General features: G+C 31.8%; 1 protein-coding gene and 1 pseudogene across 1 annotated transcript; both read right to left on the bottom strand.

The window, feature by feature from the left end:
- Positions 1-857: 857 nt before the first annotated feature.
- LOC134229369 (uncharacterized) lies at positions 858-7,956 on the bottom strand (annotated as a pseudogene).
- A 2,623-nt stretch (positions 7,957-10,579) lies between these two features.
- LOC134229370 (uncharacterized) lies at positions 10,580-18,927 on the bottom strand. Its single transcript, XM_062711115.1, has 15 exons — positions 18,861-18,927; positions 18,427-18,549; positions 17,849-17,962; positions 17,564-17,641; positions 17,032-17,156; positions 15,195-15,281; positions 14,959-15,051; positions 14,748-14,861; positions 13,944-14,154; positions 13,192-13,338; positions 12,866-12,951; positions 12,488-12,558; positions 11,368-11,471; positions 10,951-11,260; positions 10,580-10,846 (listed from the first exon to the last, which is right to left on the bottom strand). Exons 1-15 carry the CDS (start codon positions 18,925-18,927, stop codon positions 10,765-10,767), a joined length of 1,812 nt encoding a protein of 603 aa, XP_062567099.1. The 3' UTR covers positions 10,580-10,764.

Raw genomic sequence — 18,927 nt, 5'->3', positions numbered from 1 at the left:
TTTAATCAAAAGTATGTGCGGGTTGATCCAAAGTAAGCCGAGGTTTTTCTGACATTTCTCTTTGAAATTCTTTGTAACTCATCAGTAAATTTTTAAATCTCGTATTGTTCACTAATGCTAACTTTACTTAGTCCTCTTCGTTCCTGTGGAGCACAGGGCTACTACAGTCACTTTTCCGCTCTACTCTGTTTCTGGTTATTCTTTAAGGTTCATTCCAAGTCTTTTCAATCTTTTAAAGTTCTTTTAAACTTGTTATCTTCCAATTAAATGTGTAAAGGTTTCCCATGTTTTCTTTGACCTTGTGGATTCCAGTCCAATGCTTCTCTGATGTATCTGTTTTAGGGCTTTCACCGTGTATGACTTATCCATTACCATCCCCGTTTCTTGATCTGGAGGACAAGGTCATCCGCAAAATCTCAAAATAGATAAAATTAATATACAGAGATGATTGCCATTCAAGAGATGGTTCCCATTCTCAAAATGCAATTAGGTCAGTACAGCTTCTGTTGGATCTAATGTATGTCTGTTCATCCCGTAGAACTTTACTCAAACCATCTCTCATCCTGTTCAGTGTTACTCTACATAGGATCTTGCTAGCTACTGGCAGCAGTGTAATGCCTCTTCAGTTTTCACAGCAGTTTTTTGGCAGTTTAACTAGTAACGGTAACCCTATATTCCATTCTGCTGGTATCCTATCATTTTCCCATATTTTATTTAAAAGTTTAAACAGGCAATCACTTCACTCATTCTTCTTCCTCCATATTTCAACGCATTAGGTGATTAAAAGTATAGATATTCATTCCACCTTTTTCAATGGGTCATTTAATTTGGTGATAAAAATGCAGACAACTGTTCACTAGTAAGCTCACATTATTTCTAGATCTGTACCTTAAATCCAAATACACAACAACTATCTACATGATCTAGTTTGGAAACAGAAATGAAAGGCAAACAATTACTGCATGAACTTCTGTTTAATTCTCCTTCAGATAGGACCTACCATTTCAACGATGAATATATTGAGCTAGTCATACATTGTTATCTTAAAATTCTACGCATAATTAGTTATGACTTAAAACTTTTCAGATTATGAAAATACTTTTTGTCATGATCATTTGGTATTTTTCACACTTTTCACATCAAGCACTTCTCTTGTTGTCAAGTTTATTTGTAAACCTTTGTTCATTACTACTCTATACCTAAAACAAAACATATTTCCATATACTCAATAAGTCAAAACAGCATCAAAATATCTCATGCACCAATTTTAATAATTTTTTCAATGTATTTTTTACGTAACCATTCTTATTATTCGTGGAATTATATTTCAAAGCTTAACATACTTAATACCTACGTGTTCTCCTTAATTGTAACAATGACAGTGGAATTAGGATTTCGTTTGTGACATTTGTTAATTTTATCGTTCATTTTTCTTGGATATGGATTCCAATGGCCTTGTTCATCTTTCCACAACCACTGATCTACGGCCGTGAAAACCGTTGAATTTGATAACCCATCAATCTCTATATCTGATGATTCGTCCTCAACTTTGTCGTTTTTGAAATACTTTCCCTTAGCAATTTTCAGAAGAGGCACACTAGCTGTAAGTTTTTCCTGACCTTTTCTAGCCTCATATTTAAGACAATTTCCAGATTCAGGCACTGAACAGAAAAAAAAATAAAACGAATAATTAATCTCTTCTTCAAGGATCACTTTCTGTTCCTTGATCTGTAAAAAGCAGATGTATTTCAAAAAAGGCCTCGGAGCAGCGTACCTTCAAAAGGTGAACTTTCAGAAAGGTCCACAGATGCATCATTTACTGGGTAATTAAGAGCTGCCTTCCTGATTTGATCTTGGAGATACTCAATTGATTCCGTTGAAAATGGATCGCTGTACAAATACATGGAATTTAGGAAATCCATTAGTTGTGAAGGATATAGGGAAATGTGTAATGAACATAATCAATTGTGAATAATGAATGAAAAATTCTCTTTAAATTGTTAATTTTATTATATATCCTCCATCTTAACAAATTAAACAACAAGAATTTTTTGATCCCGTGGAACCCAAAGTTGAACATGGAATGGATTAACGCATTAGTAACACTTTTAAAAATATGGTATTCTCGATCCTCCTACACCACAAGTCTATTTAGTGTAAGAGTGCGATTTTAATACATCTTGAACGAAAACTTATCAGCTTTGTAATATAATAATAAGGATTTTATGAAAAAATCAAGTAAATATTCATCAACAGGTATTGAAAACGATAATAACCATATGTGTAGATCATATTTGCCATGGTATCCAAACCTATTTTCTGTTGTTTGGCCATTTTGCCATCGGATCTGTAAAACAAAATATTAAAACTCACCGCTCTTTATTGCATCAGTGTTGCTTTCGGAGTATTGAGTACACAGAAAGAATGGTGTGTCTACTGTTTGTCTTTATTTAACGACTGTGCATGCAGGTAACACGTATTTTAAAAACCTTCTAGGTATTATTAAGCCTAACAATGATTATTCTATTACACATTCCATTATTCATAAGGTCAATGTCTGATGAAAATATACAATTATTTAGAGACATTTACAATTTGGTTCACGTACATGGACGGTTCCATTTCGTTTAACTTTGTAAACGGATCCAATACTGCCATTACCCCCGTCCTGGTCCTCCCAGTTCCAGTCAGGGCCTATATATATAGATTAATATTAACATCTGCAATATCGTTGTATATTTGTGCTCTGAACATTACAATGTCAAAACTAGGGGGGTTTCTACCTCTTTTGACCAGACAACCCGTTGCAATTATTTCATTTTCTAAAATCCTAGGTTCATTACAAACTTGAACGTCGTATTTATCCCTTTCATCTCGGGTAGATCCATATCTGTAGCCATATATTAAACCAGTATCCCACTCTACGTTTAACCATCCAACTAAAAAAAAAGGAAAATGTATTTTTTTGAGATTGCATTTTCTAAAGAAAAAGAGACTTTGAATAAATCGACAATCAATAACACATTGATAATCAATTAAAAGTGAGCAACATACAAAGAAAAATAGTTAAGATGCTTATGGGCACATTTTGAGGATCTAAAGGAGGATCGAAATGCTATGAAAACCTAGAAATAAATCGGCAGCATTAAATACAATACTTTGAAATGAAAACGGTAGAGGATTCAGATAAAAAAAATCTAATTAAAAAAAACCCCAACACGATTAAATACAAGGATAAAATATTTTTTTGCAAAAAGATATTCATACACATGGTAAATATTAATACACATGGTATCTATGAGTTACATAAATAACAAGATACGGTGCCCGCATCGTAATTTTTTACAATACTATTGTGTACTATCGTTCGTGTATCCTATCGTATCGTACGTGTACAATTTTTTATGTAGCAACAAAATTTTCTTAAACTGTAACGTTACATAAGAAACTTAGTTTTTAACGTGTCATTCTTTACAACAATGAATGTTGGGTTTTTTTTGTAATAAAATATTTAAAACTTAATCAAATTTATCATTTTTTGTACTAAAATGACTCAATGATATCAAAGAAAAAGTACTCTAACCATCCTTTAAATGCCCTATAACTGTACCAGGACCATTGCTATCTTGATAATTCCATTTCCAGTCCCTCCCACGTTTGACTCTTGACCCCAAAGGAGGCATTCGGGGGGTCTCTTTCCTGATGTTCATCATCCATTTCATCGATAACTTCTTCCCTCAGAGCATCTTCCGAATTATATAATGGTTTCTTGGAGCAAATTTCAAATATATCCTCCTAAAAAATAATAATAAAATCTATAAAACCTTAAGAATGTAAATGTGAAACTATAATACATGGCTCACAAAAAATTCTATTTTCACTCTTAAATGTGTTAAAAGAAATCATATTCAATATTTTCTTTAATTGAATTTAGAGTGTTGTATAAAGCTTTATTTTTCTTTCAATACCTGATCTCTTTCTGAGAATTCTTTATCAGGAAATTTACAAGCCAATGACGTCAGAATCATGTCGCGGTCATTCCCATCATTCCTCATCGTATACGATAACATGGAGGCAGTTCTCTTTGAAAAACAGATATATTTTACATTTTTAGACATAAATAAACTGACATCAATTTAGAATTCTAAGATAAATTCCTGTAAGTATTGTAAAGTGCAGCTAAGAGTTATTTTTGCATGATTTCTCCGTAAAGTTTATTCTAGGTATTTACCATATTTACTGTATATTTTGCAAACTGTCTGGCCTCGTGGGGAAAAACAATCTTTCCTCCCCTCGATTGGGCACTCAAGAATTCCAGTAATATCTGTTGAATAATTATATAGATTTTTGAAAACCTGACAGTGTAAGATTAAAATATTTTTTTTATCGAAAGAAGAAAAAATATCAATTTCAAAAATTAAATGCAGAGTACCAAGTCGGGGTTTCGCCCAACAGGGATGCAGAAGATAGGATGAAATTTTCCAACATTTTTTGTATACTGCAGCAAGTGGTTTTTGTCCTAACCATTAATATATATGATTAATAAACGTGTAAACAAAAGAAACCTATCAAATAATTACTGGTATTTATGATGATTGATTGATTGCTTGTTGCTTTATTTTCCATTTGAGAAATATTCTTTCATATAGATACGTTCATATGATAACTACAATTTACACCAAAAAAAAAAGTTTAAAATAACAGATTTTGATATCTTAGAGAACTTTCTTTCGTTTTCATACATCTTCAGTTTCAAAGACTGGAGAATCATCAATATCAATATTATTGATGGTCGTAAAATCTGTGGGTTTTCCATCCGAAATGAGGATGATTTTCGGACGAATGTGAAAATCTCCGAACCTTCGTGTATACCCTGTCGATAGAATTGAACGTTATAGCTATTATATTAAAGTTATATATAAAAGTTTTACAACGTAAGGTTCTTTTACAGTTAAAGTTATCGGATCATTAAAATAAAGAAATATCTTATAAACAAAGCTACTAAACTGTCTTTTTATACATGCATACATCTTCAACTATAAACCCGGTTTATGATGATATAAGTGAAATTGTTAGAATTTTGTGTTAACCCCGAGATAAATAATCCAGTCGTTGCATAACAAGTAAAGTCATGATAAACAAGTTTAATAAATAAAGTTGAAAATAAAAAAAAATCACCATTTTGATTTACATATAATATGCATCCTGTAGACAGAAAAAATGCCGCGGTTAGCGGGCTTGGTCCCCCATATTCAACGTCATCTATAAAAACTCAAAAATGTAAAAAATGAGTGGTCTCTATAAATGTTTCAATGTTGTAGTAAAAATATAGGATTATCACTCTACTTTATATTCTAACCTTTTAAGGTTTCATTCAGGAGTAAAATTTAAGACAAGCAAATAACAAAAAACTAGTAAAAGGCATACACTGATTATATCCTGGGGTATTTATTTTTAAAATGTATACTGATCATATGGATCAAAGTAATGTCCTTTACCTAAGCAATGCTTAATATCGGAATACTGATTTGAATAATAACGTTGGAATTTGGTGTTTCTTCCACAGATTATAACTGCTACATTTTCGTCAATATCAGGATGGTTTGCATACTCTAAAATAAATTAAATTACACGATATTAACACTTTCCCATGTTTCTCTGAGAGCCAAAGGGTGAACAAGAATTTTTTGCAATAAATTAAAAAAGCTCCCTAAATTATAAAAAACTGTTTTTAGTGCTTTGTTAAAAGATAAATCGCTTTGTAAGAGATGTGTTAAACATATCCAGATAATTTAGTTTGATATATATAGGTCACCTTCATATTTGTGTCATCTTATGTCATGCATCTCTTTCGAGTGTTTCTAAATCAATGTAAACTTTTCCATAAACACTAGAAAAAGTATAAATTAAAAGTACTTACCATCAATAATTGTACAAAATACTTCTTTTAGTTGTTCAAACCCCTCCTTCTCAAGACTTGACGACGTGTCCAAAATAAAAATACTGCTTGGGCCTTTTCCATGTTGATGAATCAATTCAATATCTAGAAATATGTTAAAATTAATCAATACCCTGAAATAATCAATGTTCGTGTGGAATCAATTTTTGTGGACTTCGTTGCTTACTCCTATCCATCGACGAGTTTACATCCCAATGAACTATAATTTTCTCAACATATTTATTAATTGGATCTTTTGTATGTACGAGTTACCCACAATACAACGTCCCAATACATACACGAATCTGCTGCATGACGCTTATAATCTTAGATGAACCCTAATAATGAGCAGGATCGATGTTTATATTTTACTTACTTTTCTGAGCTTCGAAATGGGCTTGTTCCTGCCAAAATTCCTGCGCTCTTTTAAACTCAAGGGCCATCTACACCGTATTACAGTAGAAACATAAGAATGTTTTATCTTTATTACTGCTGATCATTTCTTAAATGTATTTTAGTTTTATATTGATAATGAATACATCTTTAAATCCCATATCATTATTATCCCAAATATTTTTAGTTGCGAGTTAAAGCAAACATACAATGTTATAATGGCTTTATTGCCAGTGGATGCCTGACAAACTAAAACATACCACAAACATAATTAATCAGAGATTATAGAGCTCACCTCAACGAATGTTGTCTTTAAGTAAGGCAAAGTCACACAATTAACCAACAAAAAGTGTACATCCAAAAATGCAAAATTTATGCAATTTTGATTTGATAGTATGGAAAAGACCTATATAAAAACTTCAAACTAGTTCATCATCATGAAAACATATTATTAAAATCCAGCATCTGAAGCAAGTTTGAGAGTTTTTATCCCTTGATGCATCATTTGTGCAAGTTTGTTTATATAAGCCTTATAGTTTCTTGGTACTAGACCTGCACCCATAACTTTTACAAGCCAGGTCTTTTATCTGGAAAATGTATGTCGAATTCAGCATCTGAAGCAAGTCCATTAGTGTGCATCCTAAGATGTATCATCCATACAAGTTTGCTTAACATAGATCTCAAAGTTACTTGAAAATGAAACCTGTATAAAAAACTAACCTTTTGACTAATCCAGAAAATATAGGTCAGATTCATCATCCGAAGCCAGCCTGGTAGAATGTACCCTTAGATGTTTAATCCATGGAAGTTTGGTTATTTAAGAGCTCAAAATTACTTGGAAATGAATCCTGCACCAAAAACTTTGACCTGTTCACTCATCCGAAACTGTAGGTCAAATTCAGCATCCGAAGCAAGTCTAGTAGTATGCATCCTAAGATGTATCATCCATGCAAGTTTGGTCACTATAGTGCTCATAGTTACATAGAAATGAGACCTGCACCGAAAGCATTAACATGTTCACTCATGCAGAAAATGTAGATCAAATTCAGCATCCGAAGCAAGTCTGGTAGTGTGCATCCTTAGATGTATCATCCATGCAAGTTTGGTCAACATAGGGCTTATAGTTACTCGGAAATGAGACCTACACCAAAAACTGCACCAAAAATGTTAACCTGCGCATGCTCCAAAAACATTAACCTGGTCATTACTTTGCTGAAAATGCATCTGAAACTTTGACTGGTACAATGAAACACACTAGAAACATCTTCCATACATGTCTAATCAATATAGGACATATAAGTACTTAAAAAGAAAACTCCTCCAAAAAACTTAACCTTAACCCGGGACGCCGACGCCGAGGGTATTACATAAGCTCCCCCAACTTCGTTGAGGTGAGCTAAAATTTACATCTAATTTCTTTTTTCAAACAACGATATATTATTCATTTACTGAATAATTCAACACAAAAAGTTTAAATTGAAAAAAAAGCCATGATAATAAGCAAATTCACTGCAAGATTATAATAATGCGAACAATCGTCAAAGTAATAATGTAAAATCCTTTTGAAAAAGATAAAATTCAAAATCTCACCCTGAGAGAATTTACATAGTCCTTGTACTGTTTACTAAATATATATATAATTTCCTTGTTCCTCTTTCCTTGTTTTGATTAATTATATATGCAGGATATTGGATGCTTGATGGTAGTGATATTTTCTTCTCAGGAAAAAAATATGCTATGGTTGGTGTGCAAGAGTTACATAAATAAGTCGATACATTGATAGTCCTCTTCTATTACTAAGTAAAAACCTTTTTAAAAGTTTTATTTTAAAAGAACACAAACACAATAGCAACAAAGATGATTTTGTTTCTGAAAAAAAAGAACCCAAAACATCCCATGAAAATCCTTTTTGTTAAATTGACATGGACACAGTTTCAACTGATGTTTTTAAAACCAATTTTAATGTTTACAGTTCCTAATTAAGGCAATTCAAATGATCAGCAAAAAATTGGCAAAAATTAAATTTTATTTCTAGAAACTGTCGAAGGGTATTGAGAATTATTAAGTTCTTTATTGAAAAATCTGCTTTGAACAAACAAATATTAGTACATGTATACGTATTTAACCTATAATTTAAACAAAAATAATGCAAGGGCCTTATTTACATAACTAGGATTCGGAGCTCTAAATATGTCTTGTATCTCGACAACTGAAATTCAAACGTTTGAAAATCATTAAAAATAAATATTTGCAAACATCAAAATCAAAAATAAATTTGAATATTTTAAGCTGAAACTGTGTCTATATCCCTTTAAACTACCTCAATCGCACTTGTCTACATGTTGTAAAAGTTATTACCAACGTCCAAACAACTTTACATCTTATAAATCAGACTTGATTAAATTCCTGTATTATAAAAAGCACAGAACGGAATGATCACGGACGTTTTAGCGTAAATCCCAAACAATATTCGGCCCTGATTTTCAGCGTACTCTAAAGGTACCAGTCTGTCTGTCCGTCCGCAGTCCTATATCTCGATGTCCGTAAAATATTTTCCAATGCAATATATCGCAGACTAACAGTGTGTTTAGTAACCAAGGACCAATTTTGCATGCATTGAGTCAAAGTTAAAACAAAGAACTGTATGCGGTATTTTGCATATCTTTGCCCCCTCAAATTTTGAAAAATTCTTGAAATGTGCTGAATTCTATAAATTGTATGAGAAATATGAATAGACAGAACATATTATAGTTTCAAAGTAGTTTATTGACAATTTTTGTTCTTATAACGTAACAAACTAGCCTGATTTTATATAATTTTTAGAAAGAGGACAAAATGGGCAAAATTTCAACCATTTTAGCTTCAAAATTTATAGAGCGCAAGGTTGCTCAGGACAATATTTATATATTTCATTGATATTATCATTCTACACATTATATCAAAATATTGAGCCTGATCAGACCCGCGCTCGGTGACTTTTACTCGAAATATCGACGTAATATATATATATATATGTATATATATATATATATATATATATATATAGATATATTGTAGAAATCATGGAAATTTAAAATTTACCTCATTTTCGTGACGTCATTTCAAACAGATGACGTCATTGCTTATGAAATTATTCAGTGCTTTGAAGTCAGCATATATCCCCCTGTTTAAGACCATAATTAAATAATTCTCCGTCATAGTTTAATTTGGGGAGCAAATATTGGTTATTACCGAATAAAGTTCTTAATATGTAAAATTCATAAAAAGAGTACATTTTTTCCATACCTTGATCGAATCTGATTCAAATTCTTCGAAGAGTTGATGACGGTGAAAGTCAAAGATCATGTTTTGTGATAACATGAATCATTTCTTGAAAATGGTTCATTTTATAATAATAGAATAGACGTTTTGTGGCAATCACAAAGGTCTGAAGATTTTTTTTTCTAAAAGACCGTGACATATTTAGTAAATGTCAAATGTACAGTTTCCAACATAAATTAAACGAATGCATGAGTTTGAAAAGCATAAGTAGTTTTGTAAGTATTTTTCACACTGAAATACAGTTTTTATTTATTAATATTCTTTTTTGCTCGTTAATTCTGTTAATTGAACACGGTCAACGTTTCAAATGAAAGAAAATACATGAAAAATTGATATAATGTAAAATTAGAGATATACATGTAAAACACTGACTGATTAACGAATCTGAAACAGACCAAATACATGGGTAATTGATTTCAGGATATAAAGGTGGGATCAAGTGCCTAGAAAGAGTAAACAATACCTGTATAAGGCAAAGTCGTAAAAAAGTATGTTTGATACTTCTGATGTTTAAAAGTTTTAGATTCTTAATCTTCTTAAATGTTTACCAAAATTTTGTTTAAAAATTCATATTCAATATACACCACTTCTTAAATATACCGTAGAAAGATTTCAATAAATTAATTTCTAAATATTGGCCGTTTCCCCAGCATACTTTTTTTTTTTTATTATAATTTGAAATTTTTCATAAAAAATTGAGTATACAGATAAAATCACTTTCAGAAGTATTTATTACTCATATATGATATCTATATTAATTTTAAATATGATGGCTAGACGAATTTTCTGTCTTGTTCCCTGCACAGTAAAATTTTCTCCGACACAGTAACGATTCAAATTTAATGCGTGCGACAGAATAAAAATTTTACCGACACAGATCTTTTATAATCAGAAAATCAATGCAAAGTTATGCATTGATGGAAAAAATATGATTCAACAATATATTTGTATAAAATTATGAAAGAAAGCTTACCAACTTTTAATTTCTACATTTTTGCAATAGTGATAAAACTTTGCATCCAATCATTTAAAATTAAACATGCATTCAGAACATAACAATACAAACGACAAACACGTGCACAAACCAATCACTTTTTAAATTTACACATGTATTAGTTTTTAACTATTTTCACTTCTGACTCCTCTCTTGTCGTCAAGTTTATCTGTATACCTTTGGTCATGACTACTCTGTATCTAAAATAAATCATTTTTTCATTTTGTTTAGAAAGATTCTAATTTAAGTCGCAATCCATTTTTCTTATTCTTTTTGTTTTGTTAACAACGGACTTTTAACTTACGTGTTTTTTTCGATTGTTACAATAACAGTAGAATTAGGATTTCGTACATAACATCTGTTTATTTTGTCGTTAATGTTTATTGGATACGGGTTCCACTGGCCTTGTTTGTCTTTCCAAAGCCACTGATCTGATGCAGGGAAAGTTAATGAATTTAACATCCCGTTAGCTTCTACATCCGTTGATTTGTCTTCACATTTGTCGTTTTTGAAATATTTCCCTTTAGGCATTGTCAAGAGAGAAAGTCCAGCATTGGAATTTTTGTAAATCTTGCTGGATTTAATATCAGTAATATTTCCAGATGCACAGGCTGCTATGTGAAACGAAAAGAAATTTCAATCATATTTTTTCAAAAGAATATTATGTCGGTTTAACTTAAACAAAAGTACAATGTCAGGTAAGAATTCTTTAGAAGCGCACCATTTGAAGGAGAACTTTCAGATTGTTCCACAGAAGACTCACTAAGTTCTGCCTTTCTGATTTGTTCTTGGAGATACTCAACAGATTCCGCTGAGAATGGATCGCTGTTTAAATACTGGTACTTAATAATTATGATTTTATACATTTGAAGAACATAATAAAGAAGAACACAATTTATGATGGATAAGTTAAATAGCTTCTAAAGTTATATTTTTACTGAGTTGGAAAAGTTGTAACGTAATAAATAAATATTTTTATGCGCCCGGATTGATAGATCCGGGGCGTATATTGTTTTTGTCCTGTCTGTCTGTTTGTTTGTTTTTAGCAAACTTTAACCTTAGCCATAACTTTTGAACCATGAAAGGTAGAGACTTCATGTTTGGTTTGCATACTTCACTAATAAAGCTCTTTCAAATGACACCAAGGTCAATGGCCTTGTGACCTTGACTGTGACCTATATGCTAAAAATAGCTTTTTATCCGCAAACTTTAGCCTCATAACTTTTGAACCATGAAAGATAGATACTTCATATTTAGTTTGCATACTCCACTAATTAAGCTCTTTCAAATGACACCACGGTTAATGACCTTGTGACCTTGACTGTGACCTGTATGCTAAAATAGTTTTTTCTTACATATGCCATAATTTTCGAACCATAGAAGATAAAGACTGCATATTTAGTATGCGTACTCCACTAATTGATTTTTTCAAATGACACCAAGGTCTATGACCTTGTGACCTTGACTGTGACCTGTATGCTAAAATATTTTTCGTACCTCTGCCATAACTTTTGAAACATAATAGACAAAGACTTCATATTTGATATCCATACGTTTTTAATCAAAATCTTTCAAATGACATCAAGGTCAATGGCATTGTGACCTTGACTGTGACATATATGCTAAAAATACCTTTTTAAAAATTTTGTTACCGCCGGGCGCATAGTGTTTCACAAACACATCTTGTTATAGATATATTTCCCAAAAAAACTTTTAAAAAAGTATAACTTTTGAAGCTGTTAGTAAAAATTAGTGACGTCAGTTGATACAATGGGCCTTTATCGCTGAATATAACTGGACATGATAGAATAATATGCAATGTGGTAGGAACAGATATTTACCAGACCCGTAGATCAAATTTCCCATGATATCCAAATCTGCTTTCTGTTGTTTGCCCGTTTTGCCATCGCACCTTTAAGAGAACATAATTGATATGTCTGTCTCTCGGTGAAAACTGAGTAAAATTGATTGAAACTACTTTGTCAGACTTCTATCATTTTTCAGGTGAATTGGATGGATCCGAATTTGACCAAAAAAAAAAAATTGCAGCAAACCCGTGTTTTTGAAAATTCGAGTTCATATATATGTTCAGTACAATTAATGAATTTAAAAATTGCAAACATTTGACAATAATAATAATTTGGATAAATTCAAAATAATGATATTAAAAATACATCTTTAATGAAGAGAGTAAAATATTAATAATCTCATGAACTCACAAGGACGATTCCGTTGTGTTTACGTCTGTAAACTGTTCCTATACTCCCGTTACTCTTTTCTTGGTCTCTCCAATCCCAGTCTGAGCCTAGATAAAATTCACATTTTTATAATAATGTTATTTCTGAACAATCACCTATGTTAAGACTGATCAGTGCCTTAAAATGTATTTAATACACACGGTTTTTATTTCAGCTAGACTAGTCCAGAGAAGTTCTGGTACTACTGTTGGTGTTGGTTGATATTTTTAGTCTTATCCTAGTTGCATATAGTAGATATTGTGTATTACATATTCTTTATCAGAAATCGATCATTTTATCATTGTTACCTTTTTTGACGAGAGAACCAACAGCAATACTTTCTTTGTTCAAAATTCTCGGTTCGTTACATACAGTTACATCATATTTATCTATTATAGGTCCGTATCTGTATGGGTGTCTCGAGCCAGTGTCCCATTCTACATATAACAAGCCAACTGAAACAGAACATCAGTCATCTTTTAGAAGAGGCTGTATTGGTTATTGTCAGAATGGAAGACCTTTTGGAATGGAAATTATAATCATAAGCAAGATTGAGTTTGACATTTATAAAATGGATGACCAGGAAGATGCATTTTTTGAGAATGCCCAAACTATAAGGGTAAGTAACAAATAGTTGAAAGAGTGGTTAAAAATATAAGCAAATTAAGATTTACAGGAAGCAGAAATCTAAGACATATTAAAGGTGCTTTCATCAGTTTTGCTAATAATGATTTTCTACACGTACATTTTACGTGTAAATGGTATAATACAAGTGAGTCCATGTCTATAGCCTATTAATTCTGTTAATGGTATTGTTTATGAAATTTTTGATATAACAAACTAATTTTTAAACCTTTTATAAACTGAAAATGATTTTTATTTAAAGCTAAATACAGTCTTTTTTCAACTCTCTTTATTTAAAAAGATATACACTGTAATAATTTTATAAAACCTGATGATTTACCACATTTACAGTATGTATTCCAAACTGTAGATTCGTTTAAATGTGCTTATGTGAAACTACAATTAAATAATTATATATAATATTAATGAGATTTACTTTTTTCTGAATGTCCAATAACCGTTCCTGGCCCATTGTTATCCTGATTATTCCATTCCCAATCACGTCCACGCTTGACTCTGCTTCCCAAAGGAAGCATTCCTGGATCTCTTTCTTGGAATATGTAATTCATTTCATCATCAAGTTCTGTGTATATTTCATCCCATGATTTGTATAGTGACTTCTTTGAACATATTTCAACTATATCTTTCTAAAATGTATTTATATTTAAGCCATTTTAAGGGATTTAAGATGTATTTGGTGAAATTAAAACAAGAGGCCCGTGTACTACAACGCTTACATGCTTTTCTCTAGCAGACGCTCCCCCTTGTAAAAGCTATTGTTGGAATTTATAATTTATATAACTCTAGGATGCTTCCACATATTTTTCAGGCCCTGTGGTTCATGAGTAGAGGATTTTTTGGTAACTCCATCCTAGTATTTGTTATTACTTGACTGTTTTCCCTTCTTGGGATCTTGGACTTTCATTTTAATAATTTACACTTCCCTTCTTCTAACAATACTTTGTACCAAGTTTGGTTTAAATTGGTCCAGTGGTTCTAAAGAAGTTAAAAATGTGGAAACTTTACAGATGGACATACGGACGGACGATGGACAAGAGGTGATCAGAAAACTCAAATTTTCAGGTCAGATGAGCTAAAACAATGATGATCAGAAAAGCTCACTTGCTTTCAGCTCAAATGAGCTGAAACATGACTGATAGTCAAGTTTGAAAGTTAACAATAATTCTTATTTTTAGTTATTTTTGTACAAGAATGATAAATCTTTTAATAAACATTTTACCTGATCAAGTTCTGAAAAGTCTCTTTCAGGGAATTTGCAAGCCAGCAATGTCAGAATCATCTCGCGGTCAAACCCATCATTTTTCATTGTAAACGATAACATAGAAGCAGTTTTCTAGACCAAATTTGGATTCAGATAAATACATATATTTGTACACGTTTTAGAAAATAAAATCAATTCAAAGAAAATTTATTTTGGCTATTTAACTTACCATATTTTCAGAATACTTGGCGAACTGCCTTGCTTCCTCGGGATATACAATCTTTCCTCCCCTGGACTGAGCAGACATGAAGTCTAGAGTTACCTATAAATAAATAGAAAAACATTAACTTAAATCGCTTAAACTTATTTTACGTCTTATAAAATTTTTAAGGTATTTACGGAACATGAAAATATATAAGCTTACATAAACATAAATAATCATATATATAAATAAAGGACAAGTACCAGATCAGGGTTACTCCCCACAGGGATGCAAAAGATAGGATGTACGCTTCCAATACTTCTCGTATAATCAAGCATCTTAGTCTTATCCTGAAAAAGTTAACCGAATGACAATTGAAGATATAAGAAAACAAGCTAATTCAGAGAAGTTGTGTCTCCGCTTAAGGTAAAAGTAAAACATGCGCAGTTCGGGGGGAGGGGGGGGGGGGGAGTCGGATCCCCCTCACTGAATTTGTAGAATTATTAAATGTATACATGCATGTATACGGAAGCAAATAAAATATACCATTATGGATATCAAGATTTAATTGCTTATTCTTTATTATGTGTATAGAAGATTCTTTATATATGGAATATTTATCACACTGTAATGATGATTTTATGAGTTTGTACAAGCCAGACCTCGTAAATTTTTGATTTCGCGTGCTGAATACTATTATTTAGAAAAAAAGTATTTCTAAAATAAAAAAAAGTGGTCCGTCTGAGACTTAAACTCGGGACCTCTCACATTGGAAGCGAGAAACATACCACTAGACCACGGAATCGCTATAAATGGAGTCAAGTATATGCAGAAGTGAAGTCACATACATGTATATAGTCATGTTCAGTATTGTCAGAATTTTACACTATCCATGGTGTTTGATTTATTTAGCCTTTATTAAACAGTTCAAATAGATGTAATAAGAACATAAAGTCCGCCGAGAACCTGTTTTATACGCAGTAACTCTCCTCATGCCCCTGTGCTGAAAATAGCGACATGTAATACTATAAATACTAATAAAACAAACGGGGCGCGGCACTTTGAGAGGGGTGAGAGAGGTCCTAGGGAGTTTTGGTATAAAATTACACTGCATAAGCTCAAAATCTTTTTGAAATATCGCCCGGAAATGATTGTGTATGATTGTGTTACACACAGACAGAATGTATAAATTTACGATCTTTGAACTTTGACCTTTTGACCTCAAAATCAATAGGGGTCTTTATTAGGCCACAGGGAGTTGTTATGTAAAATTTCATTGCAATAGCTCAAATGGTTCTTGAGGTATCGCGTGGAAACGAAAGTGTTATAACAGACAGAATTTGCTTATTTATGACCTTGACCTTTGACCTTTTGACCTCAAAATCAATAGGGTTCTTCTCTAATCCATAGGGAGTTGCTATGCTAAATTTCATTGCAAAAGCTCAAATGGGTTCTCGAGACATCGTGTGGAAATGAAAGCGTTACAGACAGACAGAAAGACGGACGGACGGACGGATGGACAAACCCAAATTAATATCCCCCACTTTTCAAGCGGGGGACAACTAGTATTATATATAATAAAAAAAGATTCTTATATTTACTGACAAAATACCCCCTGTTTAATGCCTAGATATTGAACGTCTGTAAAAATATTCTACTTTGTGCAAGTGTTCATGTTCCTTTCCCTACAACTTTAGTTCAGCTTGACACATGATCTGGTGATTTGGATATAGATTACAAAACATAATACAAAATTGGATCAGAGCAAACATGGACCTCCAAAGCATCAGAGGTGGGATCAGGTGTCATGAAGGGATGAGTATCCCCTGCCCACCGCTCACAACCTCCGTGTGCTCCTTGATACGATCGGGGAAAAAAACAGAAAAATCTGTGGCCAACTCAGTTTGTAAATGATAGCCTATCAATCAGTATGAAAAATTCAGTCAGCATTTGCCTTAATGATAAATCGTATTAGCTGACAAGGTCTTTGTTTCGACCATAGAACTTGCAAAATGATGACTTTAAACGAGATTGTTGATATTCTTGTTTTTCAACTTGTTTGTCAATACTATACCTCGTTTTAGAAATTATAAAGACTACCTCTTCGGTTTCATATGCCGATGAATCTTGAACTTCACCAGTAGCCCTTAAATCAGTTGGTCTACCGTCCGAAATAAGAATTATTCTTGGATGAACATGAAAGTCTCCTATTCTCTTGGTATGTCCTATTAGGGAATGGTACAAAAGTTTAGATATAAAACTTAACACGAATATGATGCAATGTGTTACCAAGCGTCTTTTAGAGTCATTCTTTATGTGTGATAAATAATACTGAGATTTGACACTTTATGCTACATAATCATGTTGCAGATTTAATTTATTTAAGAAAGGAATAATAACACCTTTCGATATTAATTACCATATTTAACAACCACCTGCACATAAAGGCAACGTTTTGTTTATTTAGTCACAGTGATAATTTTTGCAGGGTTTTTGATCTGAATCCAAGGCAATAGATAACCCTTGCTTGCGAAGAATCAACGTATTTGCTTAAAAATATTCAAAACAATATTTTGGGAATAGTTGAATGAAATGATACTCAATAAAAAAAACAATAACAATATCAACTTACCTACCTCTCGGGATAAGCACGCTGTGGCCAAGATGAACGCTGCTGTTAGTGGTGTTGGTCCTCCAAATTCAACGTCATCTATACAAAGAATGGAAATGTTATTCAAAGTATTGGTTTTGAGTATAAGCTAGATAGTCAATTGTATTACACAAAGTATTATATTTGTGTTTCTTAAAGTAAACATGTTAGATTTTAAATTACGAGCGTTAAGAGAGAATAAAGATTTCATATATAGAATTGATTATAATTATTTTAATATCCTGTTGGACAATGATTATAAGATACTTAGGCAATGTTTTATATCCATGTATTGATTTGAATAATAGCGATGAAATCTTGTTTGTTTTCCACATAATATAACAGCTACATTTTCATCGATGTCCGGATGGTTTGCACATTCTAAAAAAATCTTTTTAAGTTATTACATTAAGCAATCAAATTATCAATATTCAAACATGATTTTTTATTTTCCAATTTTTAAAAACAAAACGTATTATTATTTTAAAACAATTTCAATCTAAAAAAAATTAAGTAGGACTAACATGCAAATGATATATATGAAAGCCCTGACGGCATCTTTGAGATTCAAAAATCAACTTCGAGATTCCAGATATAAACGAACCAGTCAAAGCGTGGATTCATTATTTTATCAATCTGTTTTTCTTATTTCTGACTATGTAGAAATCGTTGTATACAATAAACAGACTATTTGATATTTTTTAAAACCCGTGTTTGTTCTTTTTTATGGAATTTCGTTGTCTCAAAGAAGGAAAAAGTCGTCCCTTGAATGTTTTAATCAGCAGATCATAATTTAAAACATAATAGTAACATATTAGTTGATATAGAGTTAACAATATCCATACCATCAATAATTGTGCTGAATGTTTCTTTCATTTGTTGAAAACCTTCTTCTCCAAGACTTGAAGATGTATCTAATATAAATATACTGCATGGCCCTCTTCCATGTTGATGGCGAACTTCGTGATCTTGATTGGATTAAGAAAACGCCTCTTATTTACCAAACTTCTTGCGAAAATGTTAATAATTTAAAAATAAGGTTACAAATATAAACAAAATTAATTCAAATGTAACCGATCAACATAAATATGAAGTTCCTTGGTTTTAAATATGTGTACATTAGAAAACACACCTCTGTCTCAATATACCTTTCCAAAGATTGAAGGCTATAACATGTAATCAATTCATGGTATTTGTGTCTGTTTTTCTAGATGCTCTCTTAAGGTAATATGAAAAGCATTGTTTATATGTATATAACCGATTGATAAAAAATACATACTCTTCAAAGCCTCAAAATCAGCTTGTTCATCCCAAAACTCTTGTGCTTTTCTGAATCCGGAAGCCAT

This window comes from Saccostrea cucullata, unplaced genomic scaffold (genome assembly GCF_032062105.1).
Source record: "Saccostrea cucullata isolate Sc308-1 unplaced genomic scaffold, CSIRO_AGI_Scuc_v1 ctg4973, whole genome shotgun sequence".
In the NCBI taxonomy this organism is placed as follows: Eukaryota; Metazoa; Mollusca; class Bivalvia; order Ostreida; family Ostreidae; genus Saccostrea; species Saccostrea cuccullata.
The sequence above is the reverse complement of the archived record's forward strand: the minus strand, read 5'-3'. Positions and strand labels throughout refer to the sequence as shown.

Excerpts from the sequence above, each read along its gene's own strand:
- LOC134229370 (XM_062711115.1), bottom strand. The coding sequence starts at position 18,927 with ATGGCTTCCGGATTCAGAAAAGCACAAGAGTTTTGGGATGAACAAGCT. Across the intron at positions 17,963-18,426 it reads ATTCAGCACAATTATTGATG|AATGTGCAAACCATCCGGAC; the intron begins GTATGGATATTG and ends AGATTTTTTTAG. Across the intron at positions 12,559-12,865 it reads AACACAACGGAATCGTCCTT|GTGCGATGGCAAAACGGGCA; the intron begins GTGAGTTCATGA and ends GTTCTCTTAAAG.